Consider the following 16637-nt stretch of genomic DNA (forward strand, 5'->3'; position numbering starts at 1 on the left):
AAGAAGAGAAAGGGCTTGTAACATATGCAGATACTTCTCCAATCAGGGCATCTACTCTGAATCTTGATTCTGTTATTCTGTCATCAGAACTACCTCTTTTCAATTCTGTCAACTGCACTTTTTGTTCCCCAGATTTTATATTCTCTTGGCAAGACAGAAATATGGGTGATTCAGGCAGTCTTTCTGTACTCCTAGTGGTGCTTTAGGTGCTGTAGAACAGCAGGCTGAAAAGCCAGCCAGGCTTTCAGAGACACAAGAAATTAATCAGTGATTTTTTGAGGTGTCTTTTCACCAGCTAACTTCCCTTGGCAAAATCTACTTGATGAAGAAGTAATGCACGTGGCTTCAGACCCTATCTTTTTTTGGAGTAAGGCAAGAATGCGGGTAGCCAAAAGCTCTGCTGCTGTGATGAGTCACCTGTGAGCTCCAAACAAGAGGAAACAACTCTGTTACTGCCATCACCTTCCCTTGCTGCCAAAACTGCTGCTGCCATTTACTCGGTAGACCAAAAAAATATTCACTTTTACTATAGGAATACAGTATTTATTAAATACATTTAGAAAGCTTTTAGATAATGAAATTATCTCCAATATCTGGAGAATACAGCTCCCTAAATTTCTTTCCCCCTCTACATGAATCAATAAATTATGTCTCCCATCATGCCTTCTATTGACTGAAGCAAACCTCAGTTCTATACTTAACTTTTTAAACTGGAATTAATTATTTTTCTCATGATGTATTATTTGAAAATATGAATTATAATTTATTTTTGAAAGATAATTCACACTTTATGTCTTCTTCCCATCTTATAAATTTCATTCGTTTGCAAAAATCCTCAGCTGAGCTTGTGCTGAGGGTAACACAGAATCCTTCCTCAGGATATGAATACCCACTCTAACACAGTGTCTGACAGAGGAAAGTAATTTGGTACAGAAGCATCACTAAGTTTAACTTTTCCCATCCTCTATTCACAAGCTAGAGATGTACTGGTTAGTACTGAGAAAGAAATATTCTACCATTCTACAAAGAAATTTTGAATGGATATTCTTGCAGCTTGCATTGTCTCGTTGAACCAAAGATCAAGAATATAAAAACCCATGTAGCAAATTTATCCATCTCCACATGTTTTTAAAGTTGTTCTTCACACATATGCAGACAGGTACGTAGTATGAAAAATTCTTCTCTGAAATCAGAACAGAGTAATTAGTTGCTGTGTAATGAAGATACATATCTAACAACACAAATAGGTTTTTTTCTTTTAAGTTGTGATTCAAGTTAACAGCAAACGCATTTCCACATCTCCATAAGCAATGTTGTTCATTTGACAACACACTGCCATTCCCTGCTTCAGAAACAGAGAATAAAATGAAGGAAGGCTTTACCTGGTTGGTGGCTGTTGAGAAACACAAAAGACAGCAGATTTTTCTCTGAAATGTTAGTGTAAGATAGGAACAAAGAGGATGATAGATGGAATGAGAGCCATGCATTCCATATCCCTTATCAGACATCATGTGGTGTTCTAGTTGGCACCACTTTGAAGGAGGACAGTAGGGGTCAAACCTAATTATAAAGCAGTTTTCAATTCCAAAGTTTGTCAGTGAGAAGAGAATTAGCACATTATGCTTTGATGTAGAAAGTCACAGTTCCCCTAATAACAAAGGCTGGTTTATTACTGCTTTGCATATCCTTCTTTAAGGAATTAAATTACAAGCCACCTATAATTACATTCCTCTGTGCTTTGCTCATCTCAAAACTACATCCATCAGATTCTTACCATTTTCTTAATTTTTCCAGCTTAGCTGCAAAATGGGGAGACAGTTTCCCTTCAGCTGTCTGGAATGATCTTGAACTATTTTTCACTCAATAACAAGATCAATTACCCAGCTCTCCCCAACAGGCCTCATAACTGTGTGCAACAACCTAACATCAAAAAGGCGAACCGGTGTCCTCAAATTAAAACAGACAGAATTATTATTTAATAAATCTAATTTAAATCTTAGAGCATTTGACTAAATAACATGGTATAAATATGAATGATAGTCAAAAAAGAAAAAAAGAAAATTAAAATCATTTCATTCTATATTGTTTTTCTCTATATTTCCACGTATCTTAAAAAGGACACAGACTTCTGTATCTCTTTGAGAGTTTGTTCTTCTTCTAGTTGTTACAGAGAAATATCACCTAGTGGGCAAGCTAATAAGCACTGAGCCAAGAGGGAAAAGGTGTATTCCCAAATGGCTGGCCTTTCTCAGGGGGAAGGCACATAGCCCATTGCCCTGGTTGTTATAGCAATGTAGATGAATGGCTAAGAAATTGCATTGAGGCAACAAAGTAATAAAATTGCAGTTGAAGTGTTAATCACATCCATCCAAACAACACAAACTTCCTACTACACTTTAAAGAAGAGTTTGTCTGGTTCCCATGTTACTAATTCTAGTGTGTTGTCCATTTCTCAGTAGGATTCAGGCCTCTTGGTAGAGTATTAAAAGGATTTTTGAAAATTCCCCAAATTTCTTGTTTACAGTTTTAACTTCATATAAATGAAGTGTCTTGCTATGGAATGTTATAGATTGCTCTCAGGTTCTGTTTTCTCTCCCTGCATGGGGAAATGACAAAGCTCTTTGGATCTTGAACTAAAAGCTAAGGTGTTTTTTTATGCCTCCTCTGCAGACAAGCCTGGTCCTCCTCAGAATATAAAGCTTGTAGATGTTTGGGGATTTAATGCAGCCCTGGAGTGGACACCTCCCCAAGATGATGGCAATGCTCAGATCTTGGGCTACACAGTTCAGAAAGCTGACAAAAAAACAATGGTAAGAACTTGCACTGGGTCCATGGCTTTGTATGGAATTAAACCAGCACCTGCTCTGGGAACACAGAGACTTGAGGGAAATGACTGAATTCATGACTCTCAGCTGTGTGTTCAAGGTGTCCTATGGCATCTCAGAGGCAATTAAACATTAAAAAAGAGAATCTAAAAAAAGCCCAAAAGGTGAAGGATAGAACTGCATTAAATGCTCAGTAGAAAATGGAAGAGAGATCAAGCATGTGCAGTCTCTGGTGGTGACTGCATAGACAGCTCTACTTAGAAGGTAGAATTATACTTTTTATTTGGAATTATATTTTTTCATAAATGCGGCAAAAAATTGAAGGGGAGGGAGGAAGAGCTAGACTTGAAGTGAGATTCTGGGCATACCAGGGTATATACTGGGAGAGGTACATATGCCAGTCAAGCCAAAAAATGTCTTTCTCATGGAAGACCCCAGTAAGTGGTCATGTTCTGAGTATATAACTCATACCAGATTCCCCAGATATGGGTATGGCTAAAATATGGTAGAGATTTGGGGGACATTTTTCCTCAAAATGCAAGTATTCATACATCTGTCACACCGCCAGAATATAAAAGTAAGAAAATAGATCAGCTGATCTTCACAGGAAGCACCATAATACTCATTTCACAGGTTAGTGTTAAATACCTGTCTGCCTGTCTTTTCCTTGTCGCAAAAAGAATCTCTCCATACCAAAACTAGCACCATGTCTGACCTCTCATAACATCTCTCTAAACAGTATAGTCTTGTTACAGGAATGGTATACTGTTTTTGATCACTATCGTCGCACAAACTGTATAGTGTCAGACCTGATTATGGGAAATGAGTATTTTTTTCGAATCTTCAGTGAAAATTTGTGTGGATTGAGTGAAACTGCTGCAGCCACCAAAAATCCTGCCCATATCCAAAAAACAGGTAACATATTCTTCAAAACAAAGATCACAAAAGCCACTAAGTACCAGAAGTAATACACTGGCAAATGGAAAATACAGTCTTACCAGCTGCACCACTAAAGATATTTTCATTATTTAGTAACTAGCACTTATAAAGACTTTGAGCATCAAGAGCCCTTATCTAGGCAGATCTCCTGTACTAATACAAATATCAGTTAAAAATATTTAATCACACAGTCTTCCTAAACTATATTATCTTAAGAAAATAATACAACTGGGGGATTATATTTATATTTTGGGGTTAAAAGTTGAAGATGTCTGTGGTGAAGACTTTCCCTGCACATGTATGGTATCATATTTTTAACAGAAGCTGAAATCCCGTGATTGCCAGGACCTTTTACCTTAACTAACACATTAAACGTGAGACGTGGTTTAGAATGAAATGTATTTAAAGACTTGTTATATCACACATGCCAAAAGCTTTGAAGCTTCTTTAAATCATACAGGCAAAATAAATGACAAATAGATTGTACACAAGTCAGCAGAACTGACAACACAGTTCTTACTATTTTGTTTCTTTGAATTGCAGGCACCATTTACAAACCCCCCAGTTACAAGGAACATGACTTCTCCGAAGCTCCTAAATTCACGCACCCTTTGGTGAACCGCTCTGTGATTGCAGGATACAACACCACACTCAGCTGTGCTGTCAGAGGAATCCCCAAGGTACCCATCACAACTGTCACTGAGATTGCTGCAACAAGCCACGGGCTGCCCTAGAATTCCTGTCAGTTCCGTGTGGCTGAGCGTGGCATGGCTGTACAAAGGAGGAGCACAGGGCTCCCAGCCATGTCCCACCTCACTCACACCTGAGGCTGTGGCAGAGAGGGGGGCGAGTGTTCGGGAGGGTCTGTGCAGAACCGGGGGGGCAACACGGTGAAGGAGACAGAGGCAAGGGCAGTCACTGCTTGTGGTGACAGCACACCACTGGAAATGTACCACATCTGCATAAAAACTACTCACTGGAGAAGGTAAACAACAACGAAATGATCTCACAATCTATACTTTGCTCTCTTCAGACTTTGAAGAAAACAGCAGCTAAATGTCGTATACTGTTCCATTAACCAAACGATAGAGGAACAGCGGGTTTTCTGTTACACCAATGCATCCACTTAAGTTTTGGAGAGTCTGAGCTATTTTGCAAAACTAACTAGAATAAGGTCTGGTCTCATGTGAAGTTTTTTTGTGGGGTGTTGTTGGTTTGTTTTTTTAATCTTGCAGGAATATTTTCTCATTCTAAATATATTTATTAAAGTCCCATCAAAGACTACATAAAGATGTACTATTTTGTTAATCCGGAACAAGCTGTTAAAATTATATCAGCTAGGAGCTAAATTTAGACTTCTCAGAAAAGGGAAATAAGATTTTTGCCTGCAGTGAAGGAATTTACCATATTATGACATAACTTGTTATAAATTTAAATCAGTACAATCCCTTCACCTCTGGTTGCTTATTTTCAGCATCTTTCACTACCTCATATCTGTGCAAGGATCTGATTGCTACAGAGCAAAACATGTTACAATCACTCAGAGTCCAAATTAAAAAACAAAAATCATTTGCTGAAGTTCATTGGATGAAGAAGGAGCTCCAGACAAAACTCAAAAATAAAAAGGAAGCATATCTGTGTAAACAGCTTCAAAAGAACAAGAACATTACAGAAGAAACACCAGCAACTGTAGGCAAAATCCTCCAGTAGCTGCCTCAGCTTAGAAATGATAGCATTAGTGACAATATTCCCTCTTGGTTAACTGACATTTTTGTGCATCTGCATCCACTTCATTCGGTTTCCATGTTTTATGAAGATTCTTAAAAAACCTTCTCAATTTTACAGCTATTACTGTACAGTAGTGGCAGGCTTTGGAATGCAGGTGTGCTAGCTTGTCCTTCCACGTTAGCCTGAAGGATACAAGCAGTCCTCAGCCTTCAGGACACCTAATACTCTTAAAGCAGCTTTTCCAGATACCTTTTTGTACCAAATTGCCCAAATTAACCTTGATAAAATGTTTCCATACCTACTGCAGTACTCTTCCAAAGGTCTCATTCATAGAGAGTAGCTTATGTGAATGGAGGTTTTCAATTCTGAATAACTGTAGATTCTCAAGCACACCTCAGGATGATCTGTATGGCATGGTAAAGTTATCACTTCAGGCAGAGACAGTACTCATGTCCTGCCAGTAATGAAGTATAATAAGAGACATATACCCAAATAGATAAAGAGGCTATAGAGAGACAAGGAAAAATGTTAAGGCAGGAAAAATTCCAGCTGAGGTCTGCCAAGAAAATTAAGCATGGCAAGTGGGATGCACTGGATTGATATACCACAGGTCAAAGTGATTCAGTAGGTTTGAATGCACTCTATAAAACCAGCGCAGTAGTTTTGAGGTTTATGGATGAAGAAACAGAAGACATTAATTCTGAAAGAAAAACAGATAAATGCAAAGCTTGGTCTTCTATTCTTTAAAGACGGTTTCTTCACTGTATGTACTAATGAGCTTGAAATAAACAAAAGCAGTTTGTTTTATATCAGAGTTTTCATTTTCAAAATTTCATTTATAAAAATTAAAGGCACATTTTCAGGTACTGGAAACAAAACATAAAAGCTTGAACTGGTATAGAAGCAACAACTTCATTCCACAGCAGAAGCCAACAGGAATTTCATTTTTAAATTCCTTAAGTTTCTAAAGATACACTAGAGGGTTTGGAAAATCCTTTCCTGGATCAAACTTTGGCATCCCAATTTGGCCACCCAGCATCTGGAAACTTTTATGACACTTCTGTTCTAATGAGCTGTGAAGCTTAATTCTCCTTCTCTAAGATACTTGTAGCATTCAAATACATTTTAATAAACACAACTAAATAACTCCTAAATGAATGAATTTGTAGACAGTTAACAGGGTTGGGTTTTAAAATTGCAGTAAAACGGGACACAAACCTACATTTTCTATACGCTATTTGTGAGTTAACGGAAATATTGAACTTTTGAATTATTGGTCTCATGAATTTGTACTGAATGTTATTGAAAAACTATTAACCCTGCTTTGTAAATAGCCCTCATAATACTATTTAGCCTTTAGTGGCTACATTAAAGCTGCAAGATCAAGTGTAAATCTTCCATTCTCTACCTTCTATTTAAAAAATCTTCTTTTTTCTTCTTCAGCCAAAGATATTCTGGTTCAAAAACAAAATGGATCTCTCTGGGGATGCCAAATACCGCATGTTCAGTAAGCAGGGGGTGTTGACCCTGGAGATCCGGAAACCCACTCCCTTTGATGGTGGCATTTACACCTGTAAAGCTGTGAATGAGTGTGGTGAAGCTGAAATAGAGTGCAGACTGGATGTCAGAGGTAATCAGATTAATCCTATGGATAACTCTAACACTGCAATGAAGAGAGAGTAACGGGTAGTTAAAAGAAAATAAAATCATTGTTCCCCTTTACCTAACCCTGACGTTTTGGGTGGTATATAAAAAGTTTGTTACTTACGTGCACCAGCAAGATTTTTTTTTCATTCTGAAGTGTTATGATAGAATTAGGTTACTTGCTAGGTAATACAGGTCTGGTGGTGTACAATTATTGCACTTCTGACTTTATATTCCTAGAGCAGATACTCAGCAGTGGAAGGGCAAGGTCTATCTACAAACACTGCATTGAGGATGACTTTATTAGACTTTGTGCTTATTCCATAACTGAAAGTTTTAAATCAAGTCATTGGCTATTAGATATATGTAAAAGGTAGTGCACCACAAACATTTTTGGAACACTGACAAATTATTTCGTTAGTCAAAAGGACCAGGAACAAAAGTCACATGTTTATTACTCAATAAAAAAATATCGAATATTAAATATTTTTGGTAAAGCTGCCAATAAAGTATCTATTTCTCAATAAAAATGTATGTAGCACTACTTTTAAGTGCTCAAACCCAGAAAAAGCTGCAAAAGTGACCTACATAGCAGTAATTGATGGAAATCCATTTTCAGCACAGCAAGCCTGAAGGTATTTCTACACAGTACTGAGCTGAATGTTTGACTCAGTGCTAAATCAGGAGTGTGCATCCAGTGCACCTTGCAGTGCTGGGTGCCAATATCTTCAGGGCTCAAAGATTAATTTTATCATCATCTGAAGCTTGCTTTAGGAACATTAAATCTTCTTAGAATCATCAGATAAAAGCAACTACTAGAGAGCATCCATATTTCACCTTCAGTACCAAGTCTCAATTTAAAATTAGCATTCTTTAATGTCTGATAATATCTTCAATTTTTTTTCATTCTCCAGCACCTCAGTAAAACTCTGAATCACAGTTTATCTGCAAGTCAAGGTAAGAATCAAAATAATTCAGCTGGACAAAGGAGCAATGGCTTCTTTGAGTAGATATATGAATAAACAATCATTAGATATTCATGGTAGAGGCTTTTTAGAATGTTTATACAGTTGGTGGGGGTATGTGTATTTGTTTTGATTTCTGTTTGTTTTTTCAGTAGTCAGTATTTCATGGGTCTCCCCCTCTAATACACTGTGCCAGTGTAAAAATCTGTAAGAATAACAGAAGACTTTGTTATCATTTTTTCTTAACTTGCTACAAGCACTCCCTCTAAGAGACTGTTATTTATTAAAGTAGGCCTAACTAATATCAATAATCTTGCTTCAACAAAGAAAGCATAGTTAAAATTGAAATGCATCTAGAAGTGTAATATTCATTTTAGACTTTAAAAGAATCAAGTAGTATAATAGCAATCAGGTGATGTATTTGACAATAAATCCTTCTCCCTATTCTCTGTCTCAGCATTAGAATGGAACTGGAAATGAAGAAAAGTGAAGAAATGAATGAAACATAATTTCTGCTCATTTAGGAGTCCTGCTCATCTTAGAAGTCACTTAATACATATGTACAAGGAGGCAGCAGTGTCTTGTAATGTCCTGCTAACTAGGTGTGTTTTCAGACAATATTTCCTCTTTTCATATATCTGTTGTAGCTATATTGCCCTTGTTTCCACATGAAGAAATTGAAAGAAATAATATACAACTTTTCCTCCATTACATATATAAAATATGTATTAAAAAAATAGTAAAATTATGTAAAAATGGAAAAACCCTAGTCCTTTCCTAATGTCTGAAACAAGCATAAATTCTCCAACTCTATTGTTCACTCCATTTTCTCTTTGCAGAACTCTGACATTCTTCATAAGAAACAAGTAGCTCAGAATAATGAAGCAGTAAGATATTATTTACAGTGTTTAATCATTATACTCATCTCTGTACAACAGAATGTAACTTTCATTCCTACTGTTTTTACTGTCAGTGAGTGCTTGAAGTATCTACTGCTTGATATTTCTGGTTGAAATATCCGAGCAGAACTGTGTCCAAAACACACCATTTGGGAACCACTGGCTACAGCTACTGCTCTGCTTTTTATAGAAAATAATTTCCTTGATAATCACTCACTACTTGTTGTTTAGCTTTTAAAAAGACACCAGCATAGAATTCCAGTTATTAGATGGTTTTTGCTACCAATCAGAGACATCACACAAATCCGCAAGGATAATTTTGCACGTCAGATGAAACAGTGAAAATTCTAGCAAGGAAGATTATTTGCATGTAAATAAAACATTTTAAAGCAAATGCTTGGAATGAATGTAATAAACTTACTGTCATAACTCTCACTGAAGGTTTGTGAAAGGCTATGAGTGATACGTAAGCATTTTTGCAGAAGATTTTGTCTAAGCAAATGCCACAATAGCATTTCTAGCTCCTCACTTACAAGTCTGAAGAGTATTTGGAGTAGTTTTTTTCCCAGACCCGTGGTAGTTGATAGTTTCTGGCTGGAAAGTACTTTTTAATGATCACAGTACAAGAGACAGTGGGAAGATGATATTAATCCAGGCAGCATTGGCTTTTGGAAGAATCTACACAAAGGAACTGAAGTAATACTCCTCCCCTGACCCCAACATGCCACTTGGGATGGCAAAGCGTGTTAGTTGTACTAAACTAGCAAAGACATCTTCATAATAAAAGCACTGATGGGCATGAAATGTTTATTTTGATTATTTCATTATGATATCAGAACAAAAAAGGATACCCTCTAAAACCAAAGCCAACTTATTCCAGGTTAACACTTGTCTGTTGCACATTATTATTACTCAACAAATAAATAAAATTTAAAAAGGAAAATATGCAGCCAGGTTTACATTGTTTTGTGCTTTCATTTTTTGAGCAACGCTATTATTTTAAAAATAAGGCACATACCACAAATAAAAGACAGAGATGACCCCTATTCTAAAGAACCTATGACCAGAATGCAGTGGACCAAGAGGACCATCCCAGCATCTGTGGGACAATGTGTATTGCAAAGCAGTGACTGAATTGCAATAGTTGGAGTCTCATTCCATTGGGCCTTCTAAGAATGCTGCACTAGAAAAACACAAACTAGTTTTAACTTTCAAAATTTCCAATGACAATGAGCCAAATGCAAATCCAAAGCATTACAAAAAAGAAGCACTAACTCTACTTAGGTTTCTAAAAAGTCCCCATAAAAATGTGAATTCTGAATTCCAAATGCTAACCACTCCTCACACTGAAAAGATCAAAAGGGGGAAGGTGCACCTGCAAAGTCTCAATTTCCTGTAATTATTTCTAGAAAGGTCTTTATAAAATGGTAGGTGTTTACTGATGTTTTGCCAGCATGTAATATTGTCATTTATCTGTTCCATGGCTGACACAGATCCTAAAAGTAGAGTCACTAATCACATTAATTCCCTGCTGGTAACAAATAAATGATTAAGTGAATAACCTTCATCCCAATCTGATTAAAACCACATACACTGAGTAGCTTCTCCCAAACCTAACTGCTTAAGAACAACAAAGTATCTCCCAATTTTTCCCCATCACGTCTGAAAAGACTACCTGATGAAAGTTTATGCTATCATTTCCTGGGTGAGATCTCCTCTGATGTAAAATCAGATGGCCTTACCTCTAAATGTCATGGCAAATATTCTTACCTTGCAGTCATTTAATCATGTTAGAAGTGTGCAAGGTAAATTCAATAGTAAACGAAAAAGTTAACGTAGGTCATAAAGTTTAAAAATTCCTACATAGCAGCATTCTCTTTCAGCACATTAAGTGCCTTTCACAGCTGACAGCAATTCCTTTCAAAAACAGCAGTCTGACTGAAGTCCTGCCAGTAGTTTTCCCCACCAAGAGAAGAAAAATCTGTTAGTGTTCAAGTAAAAGGACCCTTCCATGTGAAAAGTATATGTAACTTAGACAAACATAACCTCTTCAGGCTGGTTATTTCTATCCAGTTGGATGTGGAACTGACTGTAACTTTTGATGCTTCCACAATTTCCATTTAAATCCTATCAATTCAGGCTGCTGGCTGCCTGTTCAGTGTACATGCCTTTCCTTCAGACTGTGAACTGTATACCAGATGGAAATACTTGGATGATTTGAATTAACATGCATAAGACTCATCTGAAGAACCAGGGTGTTGCAGAGCATTTCTAAAGCCCAGTGCTTCACTTGAGCTAAGAAATATCAACTCTAAAATATTATGACAAGAAAAAGCACTTCCAGTACTCCCACTAGACCAGTTCTCTCAGGGTGGCATTACCTGCCAAACCAACCCTCTGCTGACACTTCAGCCTAGGACAGCACACATTTCACACCACAGCATCAATTCTTTTGTTTCATTCAGGTTTTCAGCACTGTCGTGTAAATACTCTAAGTAAACACTATTTACTTGCTCCTGGCAGTGGGAAGCTTCATGTAATACTCTTCATAAAAGCCACCAGCTGGAATTAAACTGTCAAATGCAAACAAACCTTATCTGAGCACCTTGTTTCCATGAGATTGCCTTAGTCCTCAAATGCTGACCATTATTCTGTGGGCAAATAACGATAGCAAAATGAGTTAATGGTTGACCATTACTTCTTAAAATAAAAATGAAAAGAGCCAAAGAGCTGCATCCTGCTGCAGCACCAGCTCCCCCTTCAGCTTCCCCATCCACTCATCAGCTCTTGGTTTGAGAGATTATTGCTCAGGCCTGCAAGGCCCGAAGAAAATCTCTCCAAATTGTGGTGTGAGCATAGCGGATTAAGGTAATGCTGCTGGGTTTCCTCCTTTTCCTCTTCAGCAAGCTTATACAGAAGCTGTCAAAGGCTGTGTGGGAGTTAAATGATGGTCCCCCATGGAGATGATTATTTTTTCCTATTAACAAATAAGAAGTGGATCAGTTGAACCTAAAGAAGGAAATTACAGTTATGTCCACACAGAAGTCATGACAGTGACTGCTTGGCAGAGCTTCTCAGGTTGCAGCCTATTCTGTATTCTGCTATCATAGATCCGTGACTATTACTTTAAAATTACCAGGCATATCTGTGGTAACAGCTGCAGAATAAAAATGACTGTTGTTTCTTTCCTGAGCCTTAGTTTTCTGACTGGTTAATAAAAATGTCAGGAGTATTTCATTCCCAAGTCACTGTAAATCCAAGTATATGCTCTAGTACTAAAGCTACTCTTGCAGAAAGGCTGCCAACTCCTAATAAATTTTTATACCATCCACAATGCAGGTGAATATTTGTGTGTCCAAGGAAGGGTAACCTGTGTAATCTGTGTAATAAGAAGCTATGTTTCCATTAATGTATGTTGTCACCAATTAGGTACTAAAGCATTTTATTTAGCTATCCCAGTTATGGTTAATTTCACCACTCAATGCTTGTAACTGACAGTGTGCTAGCAGTTATGCAGATAAAAACATTCTAAAATGAAAGAGTCCTAAATTTTCACACATTCACATATTTGCTAATAAACCATTGCTTGGAAGATCATTCTACTGTTAGGCAGAAACGAGTGTAAAACAGAGAAAACTACTTGCATTCAGTAGGAGCATGTTTGGAAAAATCTTGCCTCCCTTTAGTAGCTTCTGAATTCTGAGCCTTTTGTTTTGGTTTAGATGATCATGTCAGTCAATGCATGACCTGATTTTAGCACAAGCTGATGATACAGATGATGACCTAGGTGAACTAGATGACCTTCAAAGATCCTTTCCAACCCAAACGGTTCTATGATTCTATTATTCTTAAGCAGCTTTGCTGCCTAAGTTACAATACTTACATGATATAGTGGGGTGAAATGCAAATTAAAGTGATTGAGTTCAAATTGTCCCAATAGAATGTTTATGAAAAGTGCCTCACCTGCCTTGAGATTATCTTCCTCTTTCTCTCTATAACAGTGAACACTTATCTTTACCAACCTTTTCAGATTTTCCTAGGCTTATTATATCAAATTATATATAAAAATTCAGTTCTACTCATTGAAAATTACAGTGAGAGGTCAAGAGGTTCCTATATATTATTTTAAAAAATTTTTCAATGCAGGTCATGCCAGACAGACATTTAAAGATAGCCTCAGTACATCTCACCTGTAGGTTTCATTCCTTATAAGCAAGGATTATTGTTTTAGCTATTTCAAGAGAGATCTACAATTGAGTAGAATGAATTAAAACACAAGAAAATATTAGTTGGAAGAACTTTTTCCTTCATTTAATCATACAATGGCCATTCAAATGAGAGCAGCAAGAGAAAATACTTTTCTGGAAGTCAGAAAAGTCATTTATGTTTCTTTGAGCACAGAATTACTTTGAAACAAAATCTTTGTATGTCTTTAGGAGAGAAGTTTGTCACTAACATGTCGTCTCAGAGCAGGTTTATAACTACAAGCTGTTCCTGTCTCCTTACAAACAAATTTTATAGGAACAGTCTGCTGAGATCAAAAATAGCCCCACTGATACTTTTCAAGTGCTTCCCAAGAAGAGAACTCTATTTTAGGGAAACAAAAGCTGTCACAGAGATATCCTTTACTTGTCATTGGGCAGGGTCCCCACAGCAGTCTGCATAAGCAACACATCTTAAACAGCTTGAACTGGTGAGAGTTTAAAAGAAACAGATAACAACAACCTCACTTATTAGGTCCAGATATGGAAAAAATAGTCAAGCATCTGCTTTCTGTGCCAGACAGAAATGTTTGCAATAAGTAGCCCTGAAAGCACAGATAACTGTCATAGTTATGAACACATTTCAGGTATAATTGTGTATTAGGACAGCTGTACCAAAGACAAATAATCTAAAAAAGTGACTAATCTAAAATATATACAATATCAGTGGATACGCCAATGTGAAATAAAAAGAAGTGGTAAGTGTGCTCCCTTTTTCCTCTTAACACTGGATAATAGTCTGAACATGATTTTGTGCTCTTTATAATTTACTTAGCAAACATAAACAATATCATACATAGTTTCCACTGTTTTGCATGGAAGTATAAATTGTGGGAACCAAATACATGAACCCAGATTGTGGATGAATACAATTTAACCTTCAGTAAGGCTGCATTTCCTTGGTATCTGTTGTAATGCTTATAATTACCCCAGCAATCCAGATCTGTTCCAGGAAATTATGATCACAAAAAGACTAAGTATCAATATAACTCTCAAATATGCTTTTGTTGTTATTTACTTACAGTTTTCATATACCAGGAAAAAAATGGCCAAAAAATCCAAGCTTCTCTTCTGCTTTGTAGGTTAGTTCATTGTATATGCTGCCTGAAAAGAAAACCCCAAGTACAGTAGATTTTGATCATAGGAAAGTCCTCAAAAATTTCTGCCTGAAAATGGGACTTGTTCTTCCTCACTGGTGTAAAGGAGATAACAGGATTGTGTATTTACAAAGTATGGTATTTGCTTTTATGATTTCTGTTTCCTACAGTACTGAAAAGCTTTAAACAGTTATGAAATTTGTTAGGTTAAAAATCTGGTTTAGACTAATTTATTTCTTTTTAATATCAGATTAAATAGTTGAGCCATTTCTAACAAGGAGTGTAGGGAAGAGCTGCTGCTGTGAGCTATCACAGAACAGCAGCACTAAGACTGGAAACCTTTTCCCTTCCCTCTGTAGCACTCTTCAGCACTCTACCAAAAATAACTTGATTTAAATGCAAGAGGAGGAAACACGGAGTAAGGTTGAGAATGAAAGAAGATGACAGAGCACTTGGTAAGAACAGGAGAGAGGAATGAGAGACTATGACAGAAAGCTGGAAAGGAGAAGAGACTGGTTGAGCAGGTGCAGGGAAGAGCCTAAGTCTGAGCTGCTTGGGCAAAGAGGCTGGGAGATGATGATGGTCATGGAGGCAAGAAGAATGTATGAAAAAACCTACAAAGGGAAACAGATGGAGATGATCTGATGGGAAATTGAGGTGCAGAGCTGAGCCTGGCTGGCTAAAGAGAGGATAGGCCAAGGATGTGTGAAGAAAGGGCGAGGAATCCAAGCAGGGCAACTTGTAAAAGAGGAAAGTGCTTTGAGAGCCAGGGGACTATGCATAGACTGGTACTCACTGGAGTTAATATGAGAAACTGAAAAGACAAAAACGAGTGGAAAGAATGAAAATACAGAACCAGAGTTTTCATATACTTGAAGGAAGAAACTATTTAGAGTTTTACTGGTGTTTTTCCTGCCACCGTTTGTTCCTTTTTATATAGAGCTACTTTGGGAGATGGGGATTTCTATTTCTATGTAGGTTCCTAAACCACGTTTATCACTATAGTAACTGTTGCAAATAGAAGCAGGACTGCTTGCCCTTGGCTGACAGATTATATGTTTCTTTGTTGGACTGATGCTTTAAAACAAAATCAATCAATGCTAGGACAACTATGGTGCAGAAGTTTCAAAACACTGCACACCTGTAAACAGAAAGTTAACTTAGGATTTTACTAACCTTGGTGTAAACATTGAGCTCATTTTTTCATATCTGAGTACAGTACCTGCCTGAAAGAGGACCTCTCTAAACCTGGCATGTACTCAACTGCACTCAAACCTCTCTTGTCACCAACATCAATTTAAACCTTCAGACACAGTGCTGGAAAGAGGGGTCCCATACCCACTATTACTTCAAGCTTCATCACATTTCTACTATTTTAGTGAAACAGCCACACTGGGAATGGCTGTGGAATCTCAAAGCTGTTGCTCACACTGAACATCTCCCAAGGGCATCACAGGTTAGGGCTCTGTGCAAAGCCTTAACCACCAGCACTGGCAAAATCACCACTCAGCTGCCTGGGAATGGCCTGCCCTTGTGACAAGCAGATGCCTCTGGCTGAATTGTGACTTCTGGAACAGCAAGCAGCTTTTTGGCACTGCCTGTTGTATGGCAAGGTGCTTTACACAAAGCTGCTGCTTCTCGGTCCCAATTCCCACTTCTTCTGGAGCTCCGAGATGTTCCGTTTCATCAACACATGCCTTGTCTAAGAGCAATGACTTGGAGTTTGTGAATACCACTGGAGACAGAGTCAGGCAGAAACCATTTCTCTCCCAGAAGGAAGATCTTGCCTCAGAGGCAACATCATCTGACTTTCATCCCTTTGGCAATCCAGGGGAACCGGGATGTAAATACTGCTATTTGTGAGAAGCTTAGCTTCTATTTTCTGCCTAATTCTGAATTCAGTGGTAACAGGAGCCTATGCCTGATACTGGGGCAAGCAGCTGATTTCTTCCCATTGCAGACAACTGCATCCTTATTAGAAACACACTCTGTGAGCCAAAAGCCCTCTTCTGGCATAAGCAGCATCATTCTAGAAATACCTTCAATATTTTTGCAACATAAAGATTCCTAAGGCTTATAATCACAGCCAATTTTCCCACCCACTTTGATTATTAAGCTAGAACTTTAGTTGGAATTACAGTTCTTAATGACTTATCTTTACTAGCAATTTAGCTTTTAAATACCCAGATGAATATGTCATCTTACTCTGCTATCCTGAAAGTGTTAAAATAGGAGGGTAGGGGTTATCTGAAGTTAGGAATCAGGGTGTAGGAAATTT

At 37.5% G+C, this 16637-nt stretch overlaps 1 protein-coding gene across 1 annotated transcript in view; it reads left to right on the forward strand.

Annotated features, from left to right (window-relative positions):
* The window catches only part of MYBPC3 (myosin binding protein C3), a 62299-nt gene extending 52350 nt beyond the window's left edge, over nucleotides 1–9949 (forward strand). The window contains exons 29-34 of the mRNA XM_069017245.1: nucleotides 2671–2810; nucleotides 3581–3740; nucleotides 4308–4444; nucleotides 6936–7122; nucleotides 8051–8093; nucleotides 8559–9949. Of these exons, the coding sequence (XP_068873346.1) occupies nucleotides 2671–2810; nucleotides 3581–3740; nucleotides 4308–4444; nucleotides 6936–7122; nucleotides 8051–8061 (635 nt within the window). The 3' untranslated portion in view covers nucleotides 8062–8093; nucleotides 8559–9949. The remainder of the gene's footprint in view (nucleotides 1–2670; nucleotides 2811–3580; nucleotides 3741–4307; nucleotides 4445–6935; nucleotides 7123–8050; nucleotides 8094–8558) is intronic.
* Nucleotides 9950–16637: the final 6688 nt, after the last annotated feature.

This window comes from Aphelocoma coerulescens, chromosome 5 (genome assembly GCF_041296385.1).
Source record: "Aphelocoma coerulescens isolate FSJ_1873_10779 chromosome 5, UR_Acoe_1.0, whole genome shotgun sequence".
Classification (NCBI taxonomy): Eukaryota; Metazoa; Chordata; class Aves; order Passeriformes; family Corvidae; genus Aphelocoma; species Aphelocoma coerulescens.